This window comes from Sturnus vulgaris, chromosome 8 (genome assembly GCF_052056855.1).
Source record: "Sturnus vulgaris isolate bStuVul1 chromosome 8, bStuVul1.hap1, whole genome shotgun sequence".
Taxonomy (NCBI): domain Eukaryota; kingdom Metazoa; phylum Chordata; class Aves; order Passeriformes; family Sturnidae; genus Sturnus; species Sturnus vulgaris.
Window position 1 is genome coordinate 22713182 of NC_142250.1, and position 22082 is coordinate 22735263.

General features: G+C 46.5%; 1 protein-coding gene across 1 annotated transcript; it reads right to left on the reverse strand.

Annotated features, from left to right (window-relative positions):
* Positions 1-1347: 1347 nt before the first annotated feature.
* Positions 1348-6705, reverse strand: HHEX (hematopoietically expressed homeobox). The gene is made up of 4 exons (XM_014875430.2): positions 6224-6705; positions 4437-4615; positions 4164-4214; positions 1348-2570 (listed from the first exon to the last, which is right to left on the reverse strand). The coding sequence occupies exons 1-4, from the start codon at positions 6600-6602 to the stop codon at positions 2337-2339; spliced, it is 843 nt and encodes a 280-aa protein (XP_014730916.1). The 5' UTR covers positions 6603-6705; the 3' UTR covers positions 1348-2336.
* Positions 6706-22082: the final 15377 nt, after the last annotated feature.

Here is a 22082-nt window from a genome sequence, read left to right on the forward strand (position 1 = left end):
CCGGCCGCTGCCCGCCCGTCACGGCCGCTCTGCTCCACGCGTGTTCCCAACCTCACGCGAAAGCACAGCCATAACAGGAAGTCGCTTTGGAGAGTTTCGTGCACCTTGATATGGGTCGGGATAGATAAACAGATAAAGAAAAACAGACGCGGACAGCATCTTCCAGAGGGCTCCCTGCTCTGCTTCCGGCCCTCACAATCCCACCGCAGCTCCTGGGGCTCACGGTGGGCTGTCCCCGTCCCCCTCGGGACTCATATTGGGACCCGCGACGGCAACCCGAAAAAAAAGCCGAAGGATGGAGAAGAGATCTCCTCCTCAGCGCAGCCCCGCTAGGAGTTTTCCGTGCCCGTCCGTCAGCGATTCCCCGCGGGGCGCGCACCGCGCAGGGGCTCGATCCCGGCGCTAAGGCGGAAAGGAACCCCAGGGATGCCCTGGAGCGCCCCGAAGCCCCCTTTGTCACGGGCAGCGTTAAATCAGAGGCCGGTGCCCGCGGTCCCGGGGCCACCGTAAGAGCGGAGCAGGTCGGGGAGCGGCCGGAGCCTGTGCACGGCGGGCACGGGGCACAGAACCTCCCCATCACTTCGCCTTCTCCGGCCCCGCTCATGAGCGCCGTTTTCGAATGAACCACAGTTCAGAAACCTGTCCAGAAAACTCAGTGGATGTTTCTCAAAGAATTAACTCGTTTAGAAGCAACATCTTGTCTGCTCTAAGGGCCATCCTGCCTCGCCAGTCACTTGTTGCTAACAACATTTCTTGGCGCTAGAAGCCTCTGTGACATTTGGCCAGATGTAAATCCCTGTTCCGTGCGCGCTCACTGTGGCACCTGGAGGGGCTGAATACCCATCCAGGATGCCCGTTCCTGGGAACAATTCTCGTACCCCGGGCTCCGTGCTCCTTCCCCAGGTCGACGCAATTTCGGAGAAAGGCCGATGAATAAGCACTGTTGACTCAGGTCGGTCAGCGTGTGCCCCGGCTGGGGTCGATGCCCGGCCCTGAGCAGGCCCTGCCGGCCCCGCTCCTCCTCCAGCCCGCACCCCCTCTCCGGCCCCCCAAGGTCAGGGCGACTCGGGGGTAAACACCCACGCTTCCAGCCTGGGCTTGCCAGCCAGGTTTTCCTCCTCCCGCCACAGTTCCCGTGTGGGCACGGGCAAAACTGAAACACGCGGTGAGAGGCTGAAATACAGCAAAAAATATAGCAGAGAGCCCGCATGAGACTCCTGCACCAAGGGCAGAAAGCTGTGGAGTGGCTCGTGACTGGCACAGTAGCGAGGGAAAAGCCGTTTACAACACACCTGGCAGAGGAGAGGTTTGGGTTTTCTCCTGCCAGTAACTAGATGGCCAGAATGGTGAGTGTTGCAGAGTTTAGGTTTATTTCACAGATATGTCCATCAAAAATTAAATACCAGGTTTTGCCATTTTTTTTAACACTGAACAAATATGTACAAAATATGAACAATGTGAGGTATAAAACCACAAGACTTTTTAAAGAAAACTAGTATGTACAGAAGCAGATAGGCATTATCTTCCCACGGCTGGGTGCCTCACTTATGACCTGCAGCTGATGCCAGTTTCTGTCCTGCAGCAGGGCCCTATCACTCCCTGCATTTTCTCCTCAAATATGAAATCCATAAAAAACAGTGCTAGAGATTTTAAAGGAGAAATTGTTTTTTCCTGCAAGTGGAACCATCCAAACTGTGAGGCAAAATTCTCAAAAATCTGAGAAGGCACATTTCATGTCATACAAGAAGAAAAAGGAATCTGTCTAATAACTCTACCTGACAAACAGAGGGATGTCTCAGTAGAGAGCACCATGGCACATAAAAGGCTGTGAGCATAAGGCACTTCTCGGGATGGTCAAATCCCTCCCTATTTCACAGAACATGTTTCTCTGCTTACAAAGGGCGTTTAAATTAATCTATTTAAAGTACGTTTGTTTACACACATAAAGGGCTTAGTCCTGCAATCCATACTCACTTCCACACTAGTTAGAGTTTTGCCTGATCACCGACAGCAGCTGATTCAGACCCCCTCCACCACCATGAGTACGGACAGGGTGCAGGATTATATTCCAGTTAGAACACTGATTATTGTACAAACATATCTTACAAATAATTAAATACAAACCATGGTCCTTTAACCAAATTCGAGATGCCAAAACTGTACTGCTTGCAGAAAATACATCTTTCTTTCTCTGCTTATTATAAAATTAGTTTGTTTGATGATGCTTTTTTCTTTCAGTGTAACGGTGGAAGTTTTCTCCTGTAGCACAGTATTCTTTCAAACCAGCCCCTGGTAAAGTGCAAGCCGAGTTAGGGTCCGCTCTCTGCATGGGACTGTTAGTGGGCAGCAGTGTAATAGCCTTTATCACCTTCAATGTCCACTTCTTGATCAGAGTCATCAGAGACATCTGACTCCAGGTCCTCCTGTGAGGCTGGCGAAGGTGTGTATTGTGAGCCATCCAGAGACACCTCCTTACCCTTCTGCTCGGGGCTCTGGCAGCTCTCCGGCCTCTGGTCACTGTGACTGTCAGCACCTTCTACTTCTTCTTTTTTGGTGGCCTGGGGGTTCTCCTGCAATGAAAGAATCCTGCTTGGTACAGAACTACAGGCCACAGAGACAGGAGGCCCAGGAATTCCAGCTGTGAGCTGTGCTGTGTGGGAAAAGTTTCTTGTAGGAAAAAGCAGGTGTCCTGCTGCCTCCCTGGGCCTCCTACCTATAAACCTGCCCGAGTGGGACAGGGCCGGGAGAGGGCTCTGATCCCACTCCCTCACAGCCACAGGGGCTGCTGCCGTGAATAAGGCTCCTTGGCGATGGTTATCGCAGCCACTTCAAAAGAGTCGGGAGCTGCTGGAGCCCAGGAATCTCTGAACTTTTGTCTTTAGCAAAGCAAATGTTTATTATGAGTCTACAAACACCGACACACAGCTTCCTCCTGCCCTGATCTTTCTTTAATTACACCCGACAGCAAGAGGAGGGAGGTTGAATTCATCAGTGCCCAAAAGCAAATGCAAAAAAAATTACTAATTAAGCTAAAACTCAACATTAAAACACTCACCACTAAAACCAAACCAAAACCCTGTTTGTGAAGGCATGAGTAGCCCTGTGTTGGCACCTGTCTGGAGAGCCCAGTCCCCTAAGGGGGCATGAAATGCTACTCTAAAGAAAAAGCAGGCAGAGACATGTACCCATGATATAACCGTGCGGGCTTGGAGAAATGGATGTGACTGAATGAAAAGGAGGAAATTACTTAAAATGGCCGAGATTCCAAGCGAGCTCTCTGGACATTGTGGCATGGGTTGGGCCCTAGCCAGCCTCTTGTCAGAATAATAAGACTTCATTAAAAAATCAACTGAAGATTGAGTTAAACTCAGGTGAAGGTCAAAGAACAAATTCATCTAGAGCATGGTACTGTGATAGCTTTCTTTTCTTTTTACTTTTTATTAAAGACTACTTTGCCAGTAAAACATGTGCATCCATGTCACACTTACTGAAGCCAGACTCAGACCAAAATGTTGGAATTTTTCAAAAATACTTGAGCCAAGGGACCTCAGTTTTGCCAAGCCAGGTATAGTCCCTATGTGCCATAAAAAACTCCCAAATAATTACTTGCTTGAGCATGATTTCTAAGGGAAGGGAAACTGCTTTTACTTCTTAGCGTCATACACTATAACTGCTGGTTAAAGGAAAGTAAAAGCTAGTCAATTTTCCATGTGGCTCTTCAAAACAATCCAGGTGTTTGTACCTGCCTTCTCCCGATTTTAACAAATACATCAACTTGTGTTTATTAAGAGAGGGCGTTTTAAAACACCAGTTAATATTCTCCAAAAAAACTGCCAAAGTAATTTACTGACAATTACTTATCTTCTCCACGTTAATTGGCTAAACAACATATGGGTTTACAAAACAATTAGCGTGGAGTTTTAATAGGTGGTGTGTGAAAGACGGGCATAATTGATATAGGAACTGCATTAGAAGCTTTTAACATTAGTGCTGCCTGAACGAGCCCTCATGGATTCCAGCATGACTATTTGTCTTTTTAATCAAGGTGAAGAGGTTAAACAGCCTTTCAGATGACTTCTGCATACAACCTGGAATAGGCGAGCACAGCATAAGATAAGACAATTAAAATACTTATTTCTATAGAAACAGAAACATCTACGTACCTGCTTTAGACGTCTCCATTTGGCTCTGCGATTCTGAAACCAGGTTTTGACCTGAGCAACGACAAGAAAAGGTGTAGGGTAGTCTCGGAGCCAGTAAGTGCCTAGAGCCCTACCCAAGCCACAGGCAAAAAGCAAGAACCTGCCAAGCACCCCTTCCCCGCAGACCCCGAGCCAGCGAGGTCCCCGGGAGCGATGCACCGACAGCAGCTGCACAGCGGGCCTGGAGCGGCCGGGAAGGGGGTGCGGTTCCCCAGGGCGGGGGCACGACCTCACCTGCCTCTCGCTGAGCTGCAGCATCTTGGCCAGGCGCTTCCTCTCCGGCGGGGAGAGGTATTTCTGAGTCTCGAACTTCTTCTCCAACTCGATGGTCTGGTCGTTGGAGAAGCGGACCTGCCCCCCTTTCCTCTTGTGCAGCGGCCGCTGGATGAAGGGGCTCCACAGCAGCGGCTTCCCTACAAAGAGAGGCACCGAGGGTCAGTGACCGACACGCGTGACTGGGGAGCCCCGGCCCTGCCCGGGCCCAGGCCTGGTAGCACGGCGGGTCCAGGGCTCGCTAATTTCCTTCGCCTGATTTTATTTCTCCCAGTTCCTACTCTGATCTTTCCCCTCTCTGATTTTTTCCCCTTCGACAAACAGAGAGACCAGTTAAAGTCACTCCACGGGCTTTGGCAACATTTCCGTCAATGTGTTTCCTGTTGGTCTATCGCGCAAAGAAAGAGACAAAAAAAAAAAAAAAGACCTTCGCTTCCTTCTGCTCTTTCACTGCGATGCCCTAAAGAAACCGTCTCCCTTTCTCTGAGCCAGTGCCCGGGTCCCTGCGGAGAGCGGGGGATATCGCAGGGCTGGGCAGGGGTGATGCGCCAACAGGAGGGCACTGGGCTTCTAGGAAGAAGAGTCCCCGTGTCCCCCACCCTCGGCTGGGGTCTGCCCGCCAGAGGCCGCGGGTGCCCGCCAGGCTCAGCCCCGGGCCGTGGCCGGGTGAGGGGCGAGGCGGGGCAGGCAGCGACACGCCGGGGAAGCAGCCCCGCTGCGGAGCCGCGGCCGCGTCCCGGGGCAGGAGGCTCTGGCCAGTGCTACTGAGTCACGCTGTTTGTCTTTCTGCCTGCACCCTTTGCAATTTGCTGCATTGTTTTTCGAGATTTTGCTTGCGTCAGGCTTTAGTAATTCTGGTGCAAAACAGACTCAAAAAATAGGAAGCAACTGGTTATTTTAGCTGTCATAAAGTCACATCCCACACAGAGGAAATGAACAATATCAGAAAAACGGATCCCGGCTATCAGAAGTCGAGTGTTTCCTGAATTTGTCTGTATTGAGGATGTCGATAAAGTAATCAGCAATGTGCACGACTCCCGGGGAAGAGCCTGCTTCAGGCGGCCAGGAAAACACTTAACAGCTTCTGAAACCAGATTTACTCCTATCGAGAGCTCAAGGTTTCCTGTATGAACGGAAAGGGTCAGCCTCTTTCACTGCACAAATGTGGTGAGTCAGGTCCAGTTTTGCAATCACTAAGAACAAGTGCTGCAGCCCGGGCACGGGTTTCAGCCCCCGCAGAGGGGTCGCTTCCCCGGGCCAAGGGCGCGAAGAAGTCGCCGGGGCCCCCGACCCGACCCGGCCCGGCCCGAACCGACCCGCGAAGGAACCTCGGGGGCCCCAGCGAACGGAGCCGGCCTCCCGACTGTTTTTCAAGTCATCCGCAGGAAAGACTGAGATCTGCCATGCGATCTCCAAGCATAATTAAAACTCCCCACCAAAACCACACGCGACATTACTAAGGACACTCTCAGAGTCACTTGGTTTGAAGGAAAACAAATCTGAGTCACCGCGGCCGCGCACTGTGGTCTCGCTGACAGAGCCGGAGCGCGGCACGTCTTTTAATTTACTGTAAATCAGACGGGGGCCGGAGGGACCCGGGGGAACACAGAGAAGCGGCGAGGCGGCCGGGAAAAGGGACCGATCACTTTCGGGCACTTCCCATTTACCTCTGCCCCGACGGCGGGACGGGGACGGGACGAGAGGTGCGCGGCAGCCGGGGAGAGCGGCGGGGGAGGCACATGGCTTACCCAGGGGGTCCTGCCGGATCAAGGCGTGCGCGTAGTCGCCGACGGCGCGGGGGAAGGAGTAGAGGGGCCCGGCGTAGGCGCCGGTGCCATAGGTGGCGGCGAGGTGGTGGGAGAAGGCCGGGTGGACGGGGGTCGGCTCGTAGATGGGGGTCCGGTACGGGGACACCAGGCTGGTGAAGGAGGAATTGGGCGACGGCAGCGTCGGCGGCGGCGGGGCGGGCAGGGAGTGGGGGGCCGGGGCGGCGGCGGGGCCGCGGCCCAGGATGTCCTCGATGTAGAAGGGCGTGGGGTGCGCGGGCTGGAGCAGCGGCGTGGGCGCGTACAGCGGGACGCCGACGCCCAGGGCCGCCGGCGCCGCGCCCGGTGCCTGGTACTGCATGGCGCGGTCGCCGCCCGCGCACCCCCGCGCCCCCGGCCGCCCCTGCGGAAAGCCGGCCCCGACCGCGGCCGATGGGTGCTGGCACCGCCGCCGCGGGTTTCTCTGGGCTCGGGTTACCCTTCGATAGGTTTCTATTGGCGCGGGGCGGAGCCCGCGTGGTCTCTGTCCCCTTCCTGCCACGGCGCCGTCTGGCCAATGAGCCCGGCCAGGGAAGGGGGAAACCACCCCCCGCCGGCAAACACTGCCCCCGCCTCCCCGAGCGAACTCCCCGCGGCGCCAATCAACCACGGCCGCGGCCCGGGGGAGCCCGGGGCAGCGGGGCGCGCTCTGCCGCCCGCCGGGCCCCGACGGCACAGGGGGCCCGGCGCCTGCCGCAGCGGTTCCCGCTCCTGTGCCCGCGCACGGCACAGGCCCACCCGCTTCTCGGGCTTGCCCGTGGGGGTGCGAGCAGACCCCTGCAGCGTGTCCCTGTCGCGGACCGAGGGAGGAGGCAAGAAGCGGGCGGGCACTCCCCACCCGGCCGCGGGACCTCCCTTTTGGAAAAGGGCGCTCCGCCTGACTGCTTGGACCCGGAACGAGTAGGGGGAGTGCGTGGGAGGCACAGGCTCCTGCCCCGTGCCCAGGACAGCGCCGAGAGCACGGCGTGGCGGAGCAGGAAGTGGCGCCGCACTGCTCGCGTCCCGCCTGGCACCGGGAGGCAGACTGGGGGGCGATGGGGCGGCCGGGGCCGCGCGGGGCTGGGCACTCAGTGCCCGACAGCCCGGGCAGGGAAAGCGGCATGACGGCCCGAGCAGCGCCACCTGGGCTCCGCTGATTAAACTTTTGAAATCCTGCCGGGTGATTCCCCCTGCCCCGCAGCCCCCAGCGAGAGACACGCGCTCCGTCCGGGCGTCGCCGACTCCGCTCCGCGGGGCCGCCCCTCGCCAGCACCGCTGTCCGGACTTGGGCTCGTGGTGGTGGGAGATGTGAGGAATGAGGGACGGGCAGCGACCCCCGCTCTGCCCGCGCCCCTCGAGCACTCGGGGCCTGGCCCCGACGGCAGCGGCGGGCGCAGCCTCTCCCTCTCCGTGCGAGCGGAGGCGGCAGGTGCACCCTGCGTGTCCGCAGACCCCGCCGTGCCCCGTGTTCCTCACACGCCCCCATGCTGACAGCGAGCACGGAAAGCTGTTAAGGAATAGCAGGTGCTGGTATAACTCTGCTGCTTTTTTTTTTTTTTTTTTTTTTTTTTCTTTTTTTTTTTTTTTTAAATAAAAGGTCTCCAGTTCAAACCCACGAAGATCTTAATAACTAAGAGGCTCAGAGCAAGACGAAAGGGTGTTGGTGAAATGAAAAACAAAAAAAGATATATTTTAATAATACAGAGAGGTTGGGTTTTCTTTTTCTTTACATTGTTAACAAATGCCAAAACTCACCTTTAAAGCGTGGTCTTGTGTCTTGTAAATATCAGGTACACGTAAAGCGAGCTGACAGTTTTGATTATTTTTTCTCTGTGTTCAGTCTCCCAGGCATTGCTCTTTCCAAGGGGTTTAGTTAATGTTTTCATCTGGAAGTGTTGGATTTGCAGCTTGATTTACTTAATAAATGTACAGTAAACCGATGACCCGTTGCCCTCTGGAATAACGACGTGCATGATATGAGGCAGCAGAATGGAGGGCCCCCACAATATTTTACAAGCTGTCGATTCAAAATCTTGAGAATAAGTTTATGTGAAAAGAAAAAAAAAATGTTTTGCTGTATTATTGGAAAACAAATAAATAGAGGAAGAGATTATTCTTTTCTGACTTTTATACAAGCAATAGGCCTTGTTAAAAGGAAGTTTTAATGACACAGTTATTACATTCCACTACCACTGCATAATCCCTAACAAGAAAAATGAAGCACTTAATTTTGCAGTTCTACAGAACCACCCCTTTCAAATTCAATTGTTAGACTTCAGCCTTCTTCCTTCTACGGGTTGGAGACTATTAAATCCGCATTCATGAAATGTCACATTTATTGAACTACATAATTTTTTAATATCACTAGTGCAGGTTTTATAGTTGATTTTATTGTTTTTATGGCCATTTGGGGCTCTAAAACCCGGATTTTTTCAATGTTGTCCTTATAATTTTTTTCACACAGTCAGAACTAATAAAATAGAACAGTTGTGACTTTTTAATGCAAGGGGTCTCGGAGTTTCAATATTTTCACTCTGCTGGATACTAAAACTAATAAAAATACATGAGATTTTAATTATTTTCTGGATTAAATAAAACCTTTTCCTTTTCGCTCGGAACATACATTTTGTTTGTAGTTTCTGTTGTGAGGGAGATAATGCAACTTCGGACAAAATACATTATTACCAATATTGTTACAATTAATACAGTTTTGACCGGATTTTACAGTCTAACGGGCATTTAAAGTAAGGTGCTGTAGATCAGGGCAACCAAGACAGTGCTTGAGTGTTTCAATTTTTTTTCTCCAGGTTCCCTCTGGAAAGCTCTCCAATTTATCTGGAAAACCCTGAGCGGGAGGGGGTGGAGGGAGAGGAATAGAGAGAGAAGCCTTGGGAGAGAGAAAATACACGCCTTTCTCGATTAAAAAAGGAATGCTTTCACATTAATTTTCTTGGTATGAACTTGAAACACCACCAAGTTTTCCTGCTAATCTGGGGATTTCTGGAGGGCGGCGGGGCGGGATGCGTGCATCCCCGCACTGGCACGGTCTCAGCCCGAAGGGATCGGCTGGAGAACTCATTATTTTGTGTAATAACTTCGGGGCCCTGTCTTCCCCTTCGCTTTCCGTGAAATCACCCGCCTTCGAGGAGTTCTAAGCTCAAGGAAAAAACAATAATAGAAGTCAAGGCCCCCACTTGCTGCAGGCGGCCCCGCTGCCAGCCCCGACGGCGGTGCCGGGCGGTTCCCGGAGGCTCCGCCGCTGTCGCCCGGGCGCGCTCCTGGCGGGCGGGCAGAGGGAGCGGCTCTGGCCGGAGGAAACCGGGGAGAATGTGCTGCTTCGTGTGTCCCCTCAGCTCGGGGGCTGGCGGGGAGGGGAGGACGGGCTCTCTGGTGGAAGCAGCGGGATCCCGGCTGCCACCGGCCGCCCCGTGTGCGATGCTGCCACGCTGGCCCCGCAGGACGGTGCACCCGGGGCTGTGCTGTAAGCCTGGCCCAGCCTCTCTCATCGGCTGCTGCTTCCCTCCCCTTCCAGCCCTTGTCCTGCGTGGAGCTTTCCCCAAGGGCGGCTCTCCGCAGGTGCCCCGAGCAGCGATGCGGGAAGCCTTTGCCGGAGGAAGCGGCGCCCAGGGGCTCGGCGTGGCTCTGGAGCCTCCCGCCGGTGCCGCGGAGACTCGGCAGCGGCGGCGGGGCCCGGTCCCGCTCGCGGACCGGCTGTGGGTGGTCGGATCTCCGTCTGCCCCAGCCCCGGGGCGGGGAAGCAGCACCGCTTTAATTTAATTTAGCGTTTATGTGTCACCGTGTTCGTGAGCGGCTTTTACGGGGCGGCGGTAACGCCGAACACCTGCACGGCGGCACCGCGGGAGCGCCCGGCGGAGGGTGCTGAGCTCCACCGGCCTGGCCTGGCCTCAGGCCGGTGCGTTAAAATAAAAGAAGAATAATAAAAAATAAAATCAAGAGGAGAATCCCCCCTCAGTGTCAGAAAATCAGGAAATGAAAGCTTCCAAAACCAGCGACACATGCCAGGCGGTATTTCCACCGCACCCATGATTACCTGTGATAAACGCCCCGATAAACAGAATATTCCTGATTCCTGGGGTGATTATATCAGGCAATACATAAACCGGTCAGCAATTTATAGGTGAATGTGTCTGGAATCACAGAACACTTTTCTTTGCCTCATGAATTGTTGTCACTAACATGTACCTAGCTGGTTTCTGCTCTCCAAACAGGGGCTTTCATCTACAATCGCACCCTCTGTGACACTACAGGCTTCGGCAGAGTTACACCAGAGATGGATCATTCCTAGCTGCAGTAACTGCGTTTGGCTGTACAGAATTAGAGGGCAAATCAGTACAACTCCATCTTTTTAACTGCTGGAGCAGACTACCCGCAGTGTCATTCCCTAATGCTACAGAGCACTTTCCAAGAGGATCCAGCCCACAGCCATTCCACCCCTTCCCATGACTGAAAATATTTCAAGACTCTTCTAAGAGAGGTGAGGCTACAGCCTTGAACACCTTCCAAGGAGGAAATAGGAGGGAGTTCACCTCTCTGATTTTCCTAGCATCATGGAAGCCAGATTGCTCCAGACAGAGGCACTGCACGTTTCAGGGTGATGTCAGTAGGTGCTGCCTTCTTCCAAATAACTCATCTGTAAGATATTCACTTCTTTCTTACAACTTCCTCCTCCTCACCATCATGATTTGATTTAATAAATTAATTACAACTGTAATAAACATTAAGGCAAGTCAGTCTTAAAGGCATTCATCAGATATAGCAGAACAAGACAAATCTTGGTTTAAAAAAGGGTGGACAACATATAAACTATTATTCTAGGCAGAGATAGCAGGAGCTTATTGGGTTTTGTTCTACATTGCTATGATTTTGCCGAATTTAAGTCATCCAAGTGAAAAAAAAATTTTCTGAGGTTATCTCCATCATGCTGAGTACGTTTAAGGTTTCAGCAAAATGGGTTTAGCTGTTTCTGAGCATTGGGTTAGAGGGAACCATATTTTTTTCCCCTGGCATTTAGACATCCTTGTCTTGCCCTGAAAACCTGCAGAGTCCCATCACAGGAAAAACTTCAAGAGATGAAAGCAACTGGCAAGAAGTCGGCCAGGGGTTGTCTCTTCAGTTCCTCCTTTGCTCTTTTACTTGGGATTGTGGTTTAGAGTCGGGCAAAATAAAGACCCAAATCTCTGCAGAGAGACACAGACGCCTCAGGAATGTTTAAGCGATTCATTAATGTTAAATGAATCTTTGTGGGTATGAGGGTTGTGCTGCCACCAGCAAGGGCGCTTTTTACTTATGCTGTCACCGGCTCTGATGGAAAAAATAAAAAAGAAAAGCAAGCTACAGGAGAACTTTAATGGTGCTTTTGAGTCTTGTCAGGGATTTCCAAGGCAGCACATGCCAGACCCTCAGGGGAACACATTGCTAAGGTGCTTCCATTTCCTGTAGCCCCCAATATCATTAATATCTCTTCTGGGATACCTTGACTTGCAAAGTGGAATATGCAACATTTATGGCTCTGTGGTAAAAGGAAGGAACACATGGCCCCACATTATAAACATAGTTTAATACCCCTTTCTTTCTGGACTGGGCTGTCTCAGTGATTATCGTGATACAGTATCTCTAAACCAGTTTAATTCAGCTGAAATGTGACATAATTCACCAGAGTTTTCTTCTGAATTGCAATGAGGCATCCTATTAAACTACATAGATTGTAATGTTTTTTGAAATGCACTTTTCTAACCCTTCCTTGGTCTGAAAACTTTCTTATCTAACCATTATGAGAATGGGGTGAACAATGCTATGAAAAACAAAGCAATATATTGTTCCTTATAGGCTTATATTTCCTGCCTATAAGTGCGACTGAAAGCTGCTTGTTTAATTATATTTATTTGGGGTGATGGCAACAGTAACATGTTAAAACTTCTCTATATTTTTATGTGTTGGCTACACACATAAAGATTACGCCCAAAACCATATATAATTCCCAGGGGCTAGATTGCCTCTCACATCTTGCACAATCATTTACGTAAGTGCAAACTGAATCTAAAATGCTGCTAACACAGACTGCTGGCTACTGTACACCCACTCTGTGTTGATATAAATGGCTAAAACAAGACATCAGACAATGGAGAATCTGCCTAAACTACAGTGATGATGACAAAACCTTTTTTTTTTTTATCAGAGCAGTCAGAACACAAATATTATACGTTTCAAAGAGGACTTGTGCTGCAAGATTTTTCACAGTAACAGTTCCAATGAGTCCAAAGTACACACAGCTAAATTTGATGTCAGTAGGAATTAGGTATGAATAGGGAGTGTTACTTAGTTATTTTTGTTAATGTTTTCCAGAGCTTACACATTCACTCTACATTTTTTAGCAAACTTTATCATTTTGGCATCATAAAATCAATCCCTAGATAGATTTTTTTCTATATGGAGCAGACACACACATGCAGTTGCTGTTAATAGTCAAATACAGAAGCTTACAATAACTGTCTAGCTAACTATTAATGGTTGTTTAACAGTGGGGTTAGAAGGATAGATCTGGAATCTGTCCTCATCTGCAAAATGGATTGCTAGACTCTCAGGTGCAGAAACTCTTCAAAGGGCTTAATTTTCACAGGTAGAAGTCAAAATACTTGGGAAGAATTGGCTCTAGAAGGCTGGAGGATTGCCTTAGACACAAATTCAGAACTCGTGCAGTGGATTTGGAGTCCATTGAAGCTGATGATTTTGATAGGCAAATAATTTATTTTTCATTACAGACTCAGAGAATATGCCTTGATGGTTACACATGGAAATATCTCATAAAGTACAATATTAAGTAGCAGAAAGGAAAGGAAGAATAATTTTTCCCTAAGGCAGATGTCTTCCCTTGCCCCTGTGCTGAGGTGTCCCTGTAATGGAAACTGCTTAGCCCAGAAACAACTGACAAAACACAGCAGCATCAGCCACAGGCAGAACCCAGCCCCGAGCCTCTGAGTCCAGAGACCTCATCATTTCAATGACATTGTTAGCTCGTGCCAGAGGTGTCAGGTGAGTTACACAACGAAACTTCCATTTATTATACTACTTCTTATAAAAGCAAAGAAAAAATAAGTTGCTCTTCACATGAAAATAAATATGCCAATAAAAAAAAATCCGTATGTATCTAAAATCTGTATTCAAAAGTTTATAGTACTTTCCAAATAGTTTAAACATCGGATTGACTAACTTTTTGGAACAGCTGCTCTTTCTTAATCCTTCCTTAGTTTGTCCATCTCATAAATTTACCTCATCTCAGTACAGAGGTTGGAAGCTTTAAGTGCAGACATAAAAGTTTTAGTGTTTAGTAGAATCTAAGCCATAGCCCAGATGTTCCCTTGAAGTCAAACCATGACACCAGAGTCAAACCTGCTACTAATCAGGTAGTAGATAGATGCTAAACAAAATTAGATCGATGCTAATCAAAATCTTGATCTCTAACTATACTCTGTTTACGTTAAAATGCTTACTTTAACACCTTACAGCAAAACTAACATGAAAAATGTAAATAACTGTCTGAATAGTATCCTCAGCAGACAGAGACAGGTGACACACAGCTGCTGAGAAGAGGCAGCTGAACTTCAACCCAGACCTTAGTGCTACATCCTCAAAGAGGGACAGCTTGTACTTGTGAAGCTCAGCTGCTGCACAGTAATTCGGAGGCAGATCTACAGTCCACACTTCTGCACCTAACTGCTGGACAGACACGTGCAGGAAATGCCTGGAGAAGGATCCTGCACTAAACTGGGGATCCCCTTCCCCAGCATTGCCAGTGAATCCCCACCATTCCAAAGCAGGTCTGCTTCCAAGGACTCCAAGGCAGCCACAGACAGTGCAGGCTGTGGGGGTCATTTGTACAAAGAGCAATGAGAAATGTTGTGTATATGGGTCACATGCCAATCTACACAGTTCTTCACGTATCAAGGTACAGCCAAAGATACAATCTGTAAAAAAATGGGCTTTAAAAAATATCTTCAGACTCATAGAGCATTTGGAGAGGAGATGCAGAAAGCAGACTGGTCACCCGGACACACTTCAGAGATCCTGTAGATAGTGGGAGAGACCAATAATTACAGCATCATAATTGACCAAAATTATTCCTTGTATAATATTACCAATATGTACTAGAAATTAACTGGAGAAATATCTTCGTTTAGAAGAACAGATTCTACACTGCTCTCTGTATAGCTGTGTGTTTTGATTTTGTGTCATATTTGGGAAATCTATACATTTTTCAGTGATTTCCTTAAGAAAGTAGTGCAAATTAAAGTTTTAGGATTAATTAACGTGATATAAGCAATTAAAACTGAAGGTAGAGTTAGCTCACATCTGTCCTTTGAAGAACATCCACCAGTCTGGGAGGAGCAGGGTGAACCCTTTCTGACTTTTGCCATTACATTACCTTCTAAGAGATTTGTTCTTGAAGAAAAGAGATCTTCAGTCTCTTATGTACTGACCATAAATAAAGGTTTAATTGGACCATGATTAGAGAAACCAGTCAGAGTACTCTACTTTTGCAGATAAATAAGCAATGTAATATTAAAAAGTGTCTAAACTAAGCCCTCTGTATAATTTAATTTCTGTGGCTTGCCAAGTTGTTTTTCTATTGGTTTTGTCTCTTTCACATAACATTGCATTTCCCCTCAGGACTCAATCTATTGGTAGACATCACATTGCTCTTATGTAGCCTTCATAGCACCCATCTGACACCTGTAAAATATTAAACTGTAAGAATGTGTGTTAAAGTCAGTTAGCCAGGATAAGTGTGTTCTACAGATAAATGGGTTTGTTTGGGAGAGAGCACCACAGCCTCTGTCTGTATCACTGAAGGGTAAATTCCTAAAGAGTCAGGATGCTGTAGATAACCATTAAATCACAGAAAGCAGCAGAAGGAAGTCATGTCACCCGCAGTGCACACTCCTCAAACCTGCTGCAGTTGAAACTGTGGCAGTACAATGCCCTTTCAATTTTGCTTATTGCATTTTCTACAGTTTTCTTCATTTTTAGCTCACATACGGGCTTTGAATACTCAAGTCTCACTGTCTGGGGATTTCATGACTGTGAATAGTTTCTTAGAGACTTTAGATAAAGCCCGAACAAGATCAGTCTTTCCATGTCCCTAACTGAGAGCCAGGGATGTGCTTTGTCCAGAGAGAGCCTGAACCAAAGTTCTGCCAGCATTGACAGAGATAGTAATGTGAAGACGACATGAACTGTGCTTCTGTTGCTTTTGGGACATGCAAACAGCACTTGAGCCCCTCTTCACAGTGTGGGCAGTGGCACTGCTGAGTTTGTGGCCACAGTTATCTCTGCTGGGCCAGAGCATCACAACCTGTGTGCTGCAGGCCAGCATTACATGCTGAGACCAGGAACACCCAGGTCAAACCCACGCATGGGGCAAGGCCAGGGATGATAAAGCCTTGTTATTACATTTTCTTTCTGTTATGCCTGTCACTCCTCATACTACTCTCTTGTCCCACACTAACCTAGTTCTCTCATTCCTGCAGGTTTACACTTAAAACATTACTTGACAGTTATTATGTCATCTTACTCCCAAAGTGTTGGTTAGCAACTCTGCTGTCAGCTCTGTGTACTTTTTCTCACCAGGCAGCTCTTCCAAGCACACAGCTACAGTTGGTTCTTCTTCTCTGAACTTCCTCTGGCCTGCCTTCCCGGTAACGAGGTGCAGAGAGCTGCACTCACCTTTTCCAGATGCTATCACACGTCAGTTCCAAGAAGAGACACTCACTTGCTCTTTCCCTGTGGTGTGTTTCCATGAGAGACCCAAATCACATTGACATTTTTAACTGTCGCATCACCTAGAAAATTCAAATGCAAATTCAGAGGCCCTCCTTGCTCAGCACAGCAGTCACCATATTTTTTCTGCCCTAAGAGAGAAGGAAGACCTCGGACCTCATCTTCCTAACAAACATTACTATTTCTGCAGAGACCTTAGATTGTTTTCTAACTTTTCACACTAATCACGTGAATTGGCTTATTTATGACAGGGAGAGGAACGATAGGAAGTATTAACTAACCCTGTACTGGTGGTCAGAGTAAAGCAAAAACAAAGCTGGTTTCCAGTTCTCTGCGCTGAGACTGATTTTCCATTGTCGTTCCACATTATCTTCCCATTTAAGTCTGCTCATGCAATTCTGTTGTGCATCCTGTAATTCTCTTTTCGTGGGTTTAAAACAAACAAAAGGAAGTACTTTTTCACACAGCACATAATTAAATTATGAAACTTGTTGCCATGGGAAGCCCTGGATGCCAAAAGTCTAAATGAGTTCAGAAAAAGAGAAGAGAAATTAATGGAAGATAGGTACATTGATGAGTATTAAACATAGTAGCTTGCTCACAGTGTCAGGAAGCCCTTTCAGAGCTGTTTAATGAAAGCAGGAAAGGATTTTTCTGCTGGTGCCTATTTCTCCCACAGCCTCTTCTGGTCAGTAGCAGGAAGAAGATATTAGAGTTAATGGTCTTAGTAAAGCAGCTCTAGTGCTCCTTTTCTAATGAGATACACAGATGTCAACAGAAGCCTATTAGATTTAAAAAATACAATCTTTAAGCCAAAAATTGACCTCTCTTTGGACGTTTTCATCAGATCTGATAGAGCTGACTTTAATACATGCTGTTTACAGCAAAGTGTCTGACTGAAGTGGGGAATTTAAAAGTTTCATAATGGCTAGATTTTTTTTTGGCCCAGTCAAAAGTTGAATTTTTCAGATGTTACAGTTTGGATCAACCTCACTGGGGACTGATGTCAAGAGGCAACTTGTTATCTGTGCTGTAAAAGTTGTATCTGCTCCTGGAGCTCTCTCCCCTGACTGAACAAATGCTCCCACTGGCCATTGTTGTGCCATCTCTCCTTGTTGACTTTCCTCTGTAATGGCTGGTTTATCAATCCCCCCTCAGACTTCTCAATTTGTCCTGACTGACAAGCAAAATGAACAGAGTTGTATGTGCACACACAGGAAGGAGAAGAGGGCAGACTGGTGAGGATGGAGAGGAGGGAAGGCTGGTGAGGAAGAAGGGGAGGGCAGGCTGGTGAGACAGGGAGTGAGCCCTGACCCTTTGGCTGCCACTCTTGTCTTGGCAAAGAGCCTCACCCCACTGGTTACACCTGTTGCACCAGTCTGTGAGGGAGGGAAAACTGGCCCATAATTTTGATAGCATCATGAGTTGGTTTAATTTCTTGTTCTGCATTTGGCTGCAAAACATGTTGTCTGATTTCATCTGTACTGTTTTGTCATGGAGGTGTCTTTCTTTCATCATTTAGAATGACAATATCTCATTTTGGTCACAGCCTTGTTTCCAAATGTCTCCTGCATTATCTCAGACTATGTGTTACTGGCGAAAAATTCACTTAGGCATGGTAATGAATAGACTGAAATGATTTATTTCTATTGTTGAGAAAACTGTGTTTATCTACATTATGTTGTCAAAATGCACATGATTAAAAGCCAGAAAACAGTCTGTTGGCTGAGGGCCTGCCTTACTTGGAAAGTAATGACAATGCAAGATAATCAAATTCAGAGGCTTAATTTTCTCTTTGTCACCAGAAGCCCCAAAGTATAGAACATTACCTTTGATTTTGAAGAATATTTCAGATCCTTTGGTTGCAGGAAGGAGGTCAGACTGCACAATCTGACTGAATTAGCCACCTGCTACTGTAGCTCCATCCCATAGTACTTTAGCATCTCAATGTTATTGACTCAAATTTCCTAAATTTTGCTATAGTTCATCATCTTGTATGACTCCTGGCAGTATGAACTTGTAGACTCTATGGAAAGAAAGCTTACATTCAAGCAAAGTCTTAGGAGCAGCACTGATTTTTTTCTTTTTGCCTGAGTGGTACTGGGATGGAGAGCATGAACTCCCTGGAGGGATGCAGCAGTGACTACACAACACTGTGCTGCCAAATGAGAAGGAGAGGACTGTGGTTCAGCTACTCTGGACTGGAAACTGGGGGCCTGGACATCTACTTTTGTCACACTATGCTGCTATTGGAGTTCATGTCATCACATCCATGCCTGTTTGTGCACGTTCACCTGCTCCCCAACTTTTAGACTGAATTCTTCTACAGGTATGATGGACATTCAGTGTATCTTGATGGGAAGCTCTTGGCTTTTCCATATTTTAAGCATTAATTAAAACACAAAAGCAGCCCTCTAAATGTTCAAGCCAAAGTCTTAAAAAAAACTATTAAAGCATTGATTAACCCTGCTTTGCTAAAAAGATGCTCCCATGAAAAACTACAGTCAAGCTTTATTTCTGTCTATCAGTTATTAAAGTACCAATCTTCAGTTTTTCCAGTGCCAGTTATTCTTGTATCTGAAGACTGGGGTGCACTGCTCATGCTGCAGAATATTCTCTAAAAATAATAGGTTAAAATAAACAGCCAACTCAAGCCCAAAGGCAAAGAGCTAGTCCAGGACAACAGGCAAGATAATCAGGGAATAACTAACATGGATAATCAGCAAACCATTCAAATGAATTGATTTGGCCCTGGCTGGCGTCCCTGTTTCTGCCTGAAAGCTTCAGTGAAATCTAAATAAGTGGCAGTTATCTTACTGTCTCTTCCTGTTATCTGACTCTAATGACAGCAGAGGAGAGAGGGGAAATCATGTCTTTGAACAGGATCATGGCCTTTCATTTAAAGTAAATACTGCATTAAAATGGAAACTGCCTGAAGAGTAAGTCTGCCTTGGCTTAGTCCTGAGCAGATTAAGTAATGTATTAAAACCAGACAATATCAGTTTCTTGCAATGGCTTCAGCACCTTCACTGCAAATATGCACAGAGAGAATCAGAAAGTGCTATTTATAACGACCTGAAGGTGGCTAAAAGGACAGCGTGAGGTAGCTGTGAAGAGTTAAAATTCAGCCAAGGCATCTGTATTTTATGTTTCAATAAATGCCTTTAACATTAAAAAAATTACAATCGGAAAATTTAAGGGGAGTGATTTTTATCCCAGATTCAGCAATGCACTTGTAGCATCCAAGTTAAAATCGCTGCTTCCTTAGGTTCCCATGCATTTGGTGAGGAGAAGCTCAGGGCACCCAGCAATGAATTGTCCCACGAGGTTCCTGTCTGTCCCCCTGGTGCTGGAGATCAACTATCGAAGGTTCTGACCTGGGTACCTCCATACAAGTGCCTAAATGAACACAGAAATGCTGAATTTGGGCCATACCTCGCTTTGGGAGGAAATCTGGGGACTGAGAGGTGGCTTCACAACAAGAGGACAATGTCCAACAAAGCTTCACCTGGATTGCTGAGCTCCATCAAAATCAACCACAGCCGTGGAAGAGGTGGTGATGATTGAACTCCATCCTCTGTCACACCACACTCTGTAGGGGTTTGAGACTGGACCCCTCAGCACACCAAACACAAGTGGAAATGTTTGCAGCTCCATGGATACAAGAGCAAACTGGTGCATGGGAAGAGGAACGTGAGCTGTGCTTTGACAGCAGCCTTTGCTGGCAGGCCAAGGAGGCAGCTCTCAAAGCATGGCAGCGTGAATTGCCAGCACTCCTGGGTTCCCACCCCTCTCACTCCCACAAGGAATGGGTACTCACTGGTCAGGGGCTGCTCACACAGAGGAATGCCACAGAGAGGAGGAATTTCTCTGTAATACTTGGACCATACAAGATTTGTACTTTCCCTTACAGCAAGAAGAAAAGGCCCAAATTAACTTCCTTAATAATATTATTTTTAATTCCTAAAACCCCCTAGGTGTCAAATTTTATTATAGATCCAACATCTTTTTCAAAAGAGTCTGAATAATTTCATGACAAATACGAGAAATGACAGGATGACATAATATGTTTGTACTTAAAGCTTTAATTTGTTTTATTTTACTTCTATAACTTTAAAAATGTTTTGACCCTGCTTTATTGGAAAGAAAATAAACTAAAAGTGAGGCTTCAACCCAAACAGTTTTTCACAGCAGTAGGCGTAAACTCTGGAAAAAAAAATGAAGGCTAAAAATGTGCAGGGACTATTAAATGTAATGGAAAAAAACCCACCTATCACTTAAGTGAATTTTTGCTGCTAAGGTAGTTTTATGTTTGCTATTCTCAGATACTAACATTTATGATAGTAACCTTTATAAAGTCAATTTAATTATCTTTATCTTTTTACAAATAATAAATTTAGTTGTCCTACAATGAAAATCAATTGTCAACATAAGCTATGGTTAACATCTAATAAAACAGCCCTCTGTAAATCCACGATTAATAAGATTGGCTTCTGTATTAACTAACAGACATCATAAAATTTTCTTCCTTGCAATAATTTGTATATTCAAGGTTCATCCTGCTAGACTGAGTTTCCTAAAATAAACTGTTTGAGTGAATGAACAAAATTTTGGCACCTATCATTATTATATTACAACCATTTAAATATATATCTGTACCTGAATGGTTTCCAAATTAATGTCATATTTTAATTAAGTCAGAGAAGATGGTGGCTATAACAAATGATAAGTGATTCACTTGTTTGTTTCCTTTACCTTCTGAACATAATGACAATACTGCTTAGGTTTTAGTTTGAGCATTAGAGGAAGCTAATTGAAATATGAAAAACCAATTTCCCAAAACAACCTTTACATATGACAAGGATTACTTAAGCTCTTCTGTGTAACCCAAAATGCCCCCAAACCAACAACAAAACAAAACCCACCCCTCCAAAACCAACCAACCAACCAACCAAAAACCACATCAAAAAAACCCCAACTACCAACCCCCAAAAAAACCCAAATTGGAATTTACTCCATTAGAAACATGTTCACAAATCTCTATTTCCAAAACGGGAGCAGTGGTGCTCAGATTGAGCATGAAGCCATGTACCGTGAGACAGAGGATATCTCCTCCCTGCCTGTGATACACACCTCGCCTGGGGACTGGCAAAGTGATAGAGCAGCCACTGCAGGCAGGGCTAAGCTTCAATTGAACTTGGCTCTAGTTTTTAAGTGCAGAACAATAACTTCACACCTATCCTGAAAGATTCCCAAAGTCATTTTATAAAGTAGGGGAAGTAGATGTGCTTGAAGTACCTGTGAAAGAGCATACAAAACTAGGCATGAAAACTACTTCCTCTCTAGCCCAGGCAAACCCTTCAAAAGAACACGGAATCTTTTGTCCAGAGACCTAACAGGACCTTTGATTGTTTCTTGGGTTTTTTAGGCATCATTTTCACTCTCAGTGGAGATTCTGATCCTTCATCTTACTACTTTACTGTAAGTCAAGTGATTGTAGCAGAATTAGCAAGACTGGACTTGTGCAGTGGGAAATCTGTCCTTGGGAAGGCACCAGTCATTATTAATACCTGAATGGAGGAAGAAAAGTATCTTATTGTGTATTTAATCTATTTTTAAAATGCTAAAAAAGCATATGTTAGTTCCTGATAGTTGTTATTTTTTGCTGTACATGTTAATTTGCAAAAAAAAAGAATATACATTTTGTTAAATTAACCTCTGGTAATGAAAATAAAATTCTTTATTGCATTAAAAAAGTAGCTTTAGTACTCTCAACACTCTCAGAATAAAATTATATATATATATATATATATATATATATAGAATACATATATATATATATATGTTGACAAGAACTGGGAAGCTCTGAAAAACTTTTATTGTATACTCTGCTTATTTCATTCCTTTATTTGATCATTTCTAATAAAGGAAACGCACTTATCGAGTTGAAAGTTTTGGTCGTTGTGCCTCGTTCTCTGAAGTACAGTTATTAGGTTATAAATAGACCAAGAGTAACAAATGCATTTCA

Excerpts from the sequence above, each read along its gene's own strand:
- HHEX (XM_014875430.2), bottom strand. The coding sequence starts at position 6,602 with ATGCAGTACCAGGCACCGGGCGCGGCGCCGGCGGCCCTGGGCGTCGGC. Across the intron at positions 4,616-6,223 it reads GATCCGGCAGGACCCCCTGG|GGAAGCCGCTGCTGTGGAGC; the intron begins GTAAGCCATGTG and ends CTCTCTTTGTAG. Across the intron at positions 2,571-4,163 it reads AATGGAGACGTCTAAAGCAG|GAGAACCCCCAGGCCACCAA; the intron begins GTACGTAGATGT and ends CTTTCATTGCAG.